The sequence below is a fragment of the Taudactylus pleione genome, unplaced genomic scaffold (genome assembly GCF_031769625.1).
Source record: "Taudactylus pleione unplaced genomic scaffold, aTauple2 ptg000019l, whole genome shotgun sequence".
Lineage (NCBI taxonomy): Eukaryota > Metazoa > Chordata > Amphibia > Anura > Myobatrachidae > Taudactylus > Taudactylus pleione.
Genome location: NW_028284421.1, coordinates 23310201 through 23317500, shown reverse-complemented (window position 1 = coordinate 23317500; position 7300 = coordinate 23310201). Strand labels below are relative to the sequence as shown.

The window sequence follows — 7300 nt, the reverse complement described above, 5'->3', positions numbered from 1 at the left end:
TGGCGGTGCCCTGGGGCACTTTAGCTGGGCTAGTTTGGGGGTGTCCTGCGCTCTGGATTTGAACCCTAGCATGTTAGGGACCTACCATAAAGAGTTTATCTGGATATGGTGGGTAGACCCATAACCTTGGCCATGATTATGCTAAAAACCTCTATTGATTGCAACATTTTATTGCATTTATATATTATCAGTAATTTGAAGTGCTTGCAATTAGTCTCATCAGGTAGCACCTCCCATTATATATATATATATATTCAGGATGTGCAGTCCAGGAACCTTTCCTATGTGTTGGGATTGCACCAGACATAGCTTTTTCCTTGGTAGCCGAAAAGTTCAATTTTAGTCTCATCTGACCAGAGCACCTTCCTCCATACATTTGGGGAGTTGCCCACATGCCTTTTGGCAAACTCAAATAGTTCACTAAGTAATGGCTTTTTTCTGGCCACTCTTCCATAAAACCCAGCTCTATGGAGTATACGGTTTATTGTGGTCACATGGACAGATATAAGTCTCTGCTGTGGAACTCTGCAGTTCCTTCAGGGTTACCTTTGGTCTCTGTGCTGCCTCTATGATTAATGCCCTCCTTGCCCGGTCTGTGAGTTTTGGTGGGCGGCCCTCTCTGGCAGGTTTGTTGTGGTACCATGTTCTTTCCATTTGATGATGATGGATTTGATGGTGCTCTGGGGAACCATCAAAGATTTGGATATTTTTTTTATAACCCAGTCCAGAATTGTAGTTCTCAACAACTTTGTCCCTGACTTGTTTGGAGAGCTCCTTGGTGTTCATGGTGTGATGCCTCTTGCTTAGTTGTGTTGCAGCCTCTGGGGCCTTCAGAAAAGGTGTGTTTATACTGACAGATCATGTGACACTTAGATTTCACACAGGTTGACTTCATTTCACTAATTATGTGACTTCTGAAGGTAATTGGTTGCACCAGAACTTTTGAGGGGCTTCATAGCAAAGGGGGTGATTACATATGCACATGCCAATTTTCAGAATTTTATTTATAAAGATTCCCTTTTATATATATTTTTCTCATTTCACTTCACCAAATTAGACAATTTTGTGAAGATCCATCACATAAAATTCAGATAAAGAAAAATGAATTACAGGTTGTAATGTAACAAAAAAGGTAAAAAGCCAAGGGGGGGGGGGGGGGGGGGTGAATACTTTTGCAAGGCACTGTATGTGTGTATGTGTGTGTATATATATATATATATATATATATATATATATTGCTGCTATGGCTTACAGTGTAGTTTTTAATGTACTCAGGTTATTATGTAGGAAGGTGGAATGTCTACGTGACATAGGTTTAGTATAAATAATTGAGCTTCCTACTGTTTCATATTGGTGCCGTGTGGAAGCTTTCTGCATGGAAAATAAATTATAGATCTTTTTACCAAAATTAAAAGTAAAAGTGCATACACACGTAACGATTTTGTAAGCAACCATTATCTGTCAGATTTTCTGTCAGATTTTCCCTTGAAAAAGTGAACAATTTTTTTGAAGTGTAATGAACGATTTTTACAACGATGAACAAATAATTTCCTTCCCTTAATAAAAATCGTTATGTTGGACAGTCTGAAATGGACGATGAATTACAAATGGGAGCGCGCTTGAACGATTATCGTTCATTGTTATAACTCAGAAACTGAACGATTTTTTGAACGATAACGACAAATCGTTCAAAAAATCGTTACGTGTGTATGCACCATTAGTCATACATTTTTCTTCTTCTCACAGTTACAGAGGTGATAGTTTTACACTCGTACATGCACAAGATGACTCTCTTTTCTTTTTTTCTAGAACTGCCGGATTGCCCTGTAGACTTGGTGATTAATTGTCTGGACTGCCATGAAAATGCCTTCTTGTGTGACCAGCCGTGGTACAGAGCAGCTGTGGACTGGGCTAACCAGAATCGTGCCCCAGTGCTAAGCATTGACCCTCCTGTTACTGACCAGGGTCAGGGTATTCATGCCAAGTGGTCACTGGAGCTGGGCCTTCCGCTCCCTCTTGGTGAGCAGGCTGGACGGGTGTATCTGTGTGACATTGGCATTCCCCAAAAAGTGTTCAGGGAGGTGGGCATCAACTATCATTCACCCTTTGGCTGCAAATTTGTTATCCCTTTACATTCCATGTAGGAATGATATAACAAGTCAACCTGTGTCGGCTTCGCAAACACATTTCAAGATGCTGCCACACTGACATGGGCACAAAGCTGCCATCCTTTTCTTTCTTAACCCCAGTGGAAAAAAAGCGGTGTGTGCAGTGCAGGACAGCGCACTTCCGGCAGCAACAATGATTAGAACTGTTGGTGGCTTCTGGGAAACAAGTTTATTTTATTTTTTGTTATTTCGTTCTGCACCAGCCAAATCAAACAATATTCCTAAGGAACCTACTTCGGACAGATAATAGGCAATGAAAAGTGTTTTGTTTTCTGTTTTTGTTATTTTTAATTACAATGTTAACATGTTCTTGCTTTCACGTTTCTTGGAAGAAAAAAAACGTTACTGTGTAGCTGTACCAGCTGTCCAATGTCTCCACCATTTATCACCTGAGTGATGCAGTATTTACCAAATGAAGCACTTGTGTTGTGTGTACGCCTAGTTTTATTTATTTATTTAATTTGAGGAGTGGTAAAATAGTTAGTCAATGGGGGAGATTTATCAAACCTTGGAAAGAGATAAAGTTACCAACCAAACAGTTTCTAAAGCTGGGTACACACTTAGTGATGTGTACCCATACAATATGTCAGCCCGAAGGGCCGACATATTGTACCGCGGATACACATTGAGCGACGTAATGAACAATCCCTTGTTCCGTCCTTTATTACCTGCAACGGCGCTGCATGTGATAACATCCGGTCGGCCGTGCTGCACGATATCAAATGCGACCACGGGAGCGCGCATATAGTCAGTACATACTAGACGATCAGGCCCGTATGTCGTTCCAATTTGGTCGTGAAAGACATATCGGACCAACATCGTCCTAGTGTGTAGCCAGCTTAACTGTCATTTTACATGCTGTGCTAGAAAAAGAAGTTAGGAGCTAATTGGTTGGTACTTTCTCTCTCCACGCTTTGATAAATCTCCCCCAATATCTGTAATTCATCTATTGAGATTACATGTGAGGTATTCAGCATTAAACGTTCCAGTAGTGGCAGCTACATATTTCGCATAGCCTTGAAATACATAGTTGGGTGCACTTCATATACATGAGCTGTTGTCCGTAGATTGAACATAGTTGAAGTGCGAAATCATCTGGCCATCATGAGTACGTAAAAAGGAAAACATGTATTTCATGATCCCAGCCACTGTAGAACAGACCTGGATGTAATGGTACACACATGTATAAATAAGAGTCAATCCAATTAGGATTCGCCCAGGCGAATAAGTGCGAGTCCGGAGTGAGATCGGGCCGCGAGGAGGGGCGAATTGTCGTGCTGTTGCTGACATTCCAATGGCAATTCACCCCCTTCGCATCTAATTGGATTGACTCCCATGTGATGGTGATACATTATTTTATCCTTTCTGTGATCTTTTAATAGCTCCGTTACATGCCTTTGATTATTAGTTGCTTATGAATCAGTAAGTTCCTGTTTAATTTTTCTGTTTCACATCACATGCCACCCAGTACAATGGCAATAACATACATGTATTTTTATGTACTTTCTGTGTTTGTCCATTGCACAATTCCTTATCTTTACCTTTTCCTGATCTTGCCTAAGGATTTGTTTTTCAAGACTAAAGCTGAGGGCGATATATATCTTTAGTGCATCTCCGGGTGTACTACGTCGTTCACAGACATATCCGATCTGCTGTGCAGCACAGCAGATGGCTGATATCTGCGGGTGAGTACGGATGACCCGCCGATCGCTCGTACGCTAGCTGCGGAACCCGGTGTGATTGCCGGCTCTATTGGGCGGGCAATTTAAATGCCCTCCCATTTGGGCTGTCAAACCCGGCACATCAGGTAGACTAATTGGTATACACTTACCAATTGTCAGCCAAACGGCCGACCCGTCGACCTAGTGTGTACCCAGCTTTACAATCCTGAAACGTAATTTAAATATCTGTTAGTACATAAATACATATTTTTTTTTTTTTTTAATTCTTACATTACCGAAAACCCATTCCTCAATATTATTTTAGATTACAGGGAGGCTATGACTGAGTGCCCCTGCATTAAGATAGCTGGAGCAGTTCTAATATCCCATGATGTCTTTTCTATTTGTTAGCCATCATCTTACAATCCATGTTTTTTTTCACTTGTACCTGCAAATCTAAAGCTGAACTTACCAAAACAGTACAAGCAAGGAAGTAGAAAATTATGTGAAAAAAATACATTAAAGTGTTTGGTAATGTTACCAGTATACAAAAAATAAGAGATATGGTAAGAACTTACCCTTGTTATCTCTATTTCTACGAAGTCCATAGAGTTCCACAGGATACCTTGGGGTATAGGTGACGGCGGCAGACATCCGGGCACCACAGAGTTGTTTTCAGCCTCCCAGGATGCACTGGGGTCCCTCTCCTATACCCCACCCCCGGGCCTCAGGCACTCAGTTATGTCACAAACCATAGGCCGGAGGAGGAGAAAAGAGAGAGAAGAAAGTCTGGAACACACAAGAAATCACATTCTCACCAGAAGGAAACGGAAAAACCGGTGACCAGAGCAAAGCCCATCTGCAGTACAGGTGCGACAGGGCGGGAGTCCTGTGGAACCCTATGGACTTCATAGAAATAGAGATAACAAGCGTAAGTTTTTACCATCTCTCTTATTTTCTACTGCAGGGTCCATAGGGTATCCACAGGATACCTTGGGGATGTCCCAAAGCAGTATCCTTTAAGGGTGGGGACGCTCCTGTGCTGAGAGGAGAATCCGCCGCCCGAAGGAAGCATCCTGAGAGGCGTAGGTATCAAATGCATTATACCGTACAAACGTATGGACAGATGACCACGTGGCTGCCTTGCAAAGCTGAACCACTGAGGCGCCACGTCGAGCTGCCCACGAAGGACCCACAGACCTAGTGGAATGAGCCCTAACAGAAGATGGAACAGGAAGGCCCTCATAAACATAAGCTTCAGAAATAGCCAAGCGAATCCATCCTGCCAAGGTTTGCTTAGTGGTAGGCTAACCCTTTTTCCAGAAGCCATAAAGGACAAACAAAGAGTCCGACTTCCTAAAAAAAGCAGTGCGGTCGACATAAAGATTTAAAGCCCGCACCACATCCAAGGTGGCCTCACCAGACGAAAGGTCCGGTGAATTAAAGGCCAGTGCAATAATTTTCTCGTTGATATGGAAACTAGATACCACCTTTGGGAGAAAACCAGGACGAGTGCGAAACACAGCCCTGTTCCTATGAGAAATGGAGGCCGACATGAGAGCCCCCAATTCTTAGACCCTTCTAGCTGAAGCAATGGCCAGAAGGAATACAGTCTTAATCGTCAGCCATTTCAAATCCACTGAGCCCAGTGGTTCAAATGGCGGTCCTTGAAGAGCCCTTAGGACCACAGCCAGATCCCAAGGTGCCACAGGTGGAACAAAGGGAAGCTGAATGCGTAGCACACCCTGCATAAAGGTGCGGACATCAGGAAGCGTAGCAATAATACGATGAAACCACACCAACAGGGCAGACACCTGCACCTTCAGAGAGGCAAGGCAAAGACCCTGATCTAAGCCCGCCTGTAGGAAGCCAGCACCCTGGATAACCTCTAGGGCGACACCACTGAAAGAAAGCACGCCAAATTTGATGGTAGATGCTGGCAGATGAAGGTTTCCGAGCTCGTAGCATAGTGTGGACCACCGAGCCGGAAAAACCTCTGGACCTTAAGAGAGAGCTGTCTCAATAGCCATGCCGTCAAAGATAGCCGACCCAGGTCCGGATGATGACAAGGACCCTGAGATAGCAGGTCCTGACGTTGAGGCAACAACATCGGAATGTCCACTGAGGGACTCCGAAGGTCTGAGTACCAGTGCCGTCTGGGCCACGCTGGAGCAATCAGTAGGAGCGTGCCGCCTTCTTGCTTGAATTTGCGTATCACTCGAGGAAGAAGGGAGAACGGAGGGAAGAGGTATGCATACTGGAAGGTCCAACTGACCGACAGAGCGTCCACCAGATAAGCTTTTGCGTCTCTCGTTCTTGACCCGAACACCGGCAGTTTGTTGTGTCGGGAGGCCATGAGATCTATCTCTGGTCGGCCCCACTTGTTCACCAGTAGCTGTACACCTCCTGGTGAAGAGACCACTCACCAGGATGCACGTCTTGATGGCTGAGAAAGTCTGCTTCCCAGTTGAGGACTCCTGGTATGAACACTGCCGATACTGCAGTGAGATGCCTTTCCGCCCAGGCTAGAATGCGGGACACCTCTGTCAGAGCTGCCTGACTGCGGGTCTCTCCTTGGCGATTTATATAAGCCACCGTGGTGGCGTTGTCTGACTGTACCTGCATGGATCTTCAGTTGAGTATTGGCCGGTAGGACCCATTGGGTTTCTGTACTAGAATAAGATTGGAGTAATACCCCAATCCCCTCTGAGACAAAGGAACCGGCACTATGACCCCATCCTGGAGCATAGAGCACAATAACTTCTTGAACTCCAGGGCCTTGTCCTGATTGGACTGAAGACCTGTGGTGAAAAACCGTCTGGGAGGCCTCTGGCGGAAGGACAGGGCGTACCCCTGAGAAACTACTTCTCTTACCCACGTGTCTGAAGTGGTCAGGCACCAGCTGTGGGCGAATTGAAGAAGTCGGCCTCCCACTTTGGGGTCCCCCAAAGAGAGGCCCGTCCTGTCAGGCTGAAGGATTGTCGTCGGACTTGGGAGCAGGATGTCTGGTACTCCACGCCTGCTTCTTTGGCTTCATAGGTTTCTTGGCAGCAGTCCGCCTTGAAAAGGACTGTACCCTGGACCTACTCTGGGTTCTATAGGGCCGAAAGGACGAAGAGCCCGACCCTGATGGGACTGTAGCCGATGGCAGGCATGCAGACTTAGCAGCCGCCAGAGTAGCCACAATTTTGTCCAGATCAGGGCCAAAAAGTACTTCTCCATTAAAGAGTAAACCCTTCTTGGAATCAGCATCCGCCTTCCAAGAACGCAACCACAGGGTGCGACGAGCTGCCACTGTTGCCGAGGAGATCCTAGAAGCAAGAAGGCCTATATCCAAGGCCGCCTCATTAATGTAGGTGGCTGAGTCCCTGAGATTACCCACCAACTCCACCTGATCAGGTGATGAATCTCCACCAACTGTACATGACTTACGGTACATTTTGGATGCAGGGGAAAATCATGTTATCTGTC

The 7300-nt window shown here is 45.3% G+C and overlaps 1 protein-coding gene across 5 annotated transcripts in view; it reads left to right on the top strand.

Annotated features, from left to right (window-relative positions):
- EDC3 (enhancer of mRNA decapping 3) overlaps window positions 1-2603 on the top strand; it is a 59075-nt gene extending 56472 nt beyond the window's left edge. For all 5 annotated transcript variants that reach the window (XM_088446176.1, XM_088446140.1, XM_088446168.1 and 2 more), the window contains one exon: window positions 1810-2603. In XM_088446176.1, coding sequence (XP_088302302.1) covers window positions 1810-2144 — 335 coding nt within the window. In that variant the 3' untranslated portion in view covers window positions 2145-2603. The remainder of the gene's footprint in view (window positions 1-1809) is intronic.
- Window positions 2604-7300: the final 4697 nt, after the last annotated feature.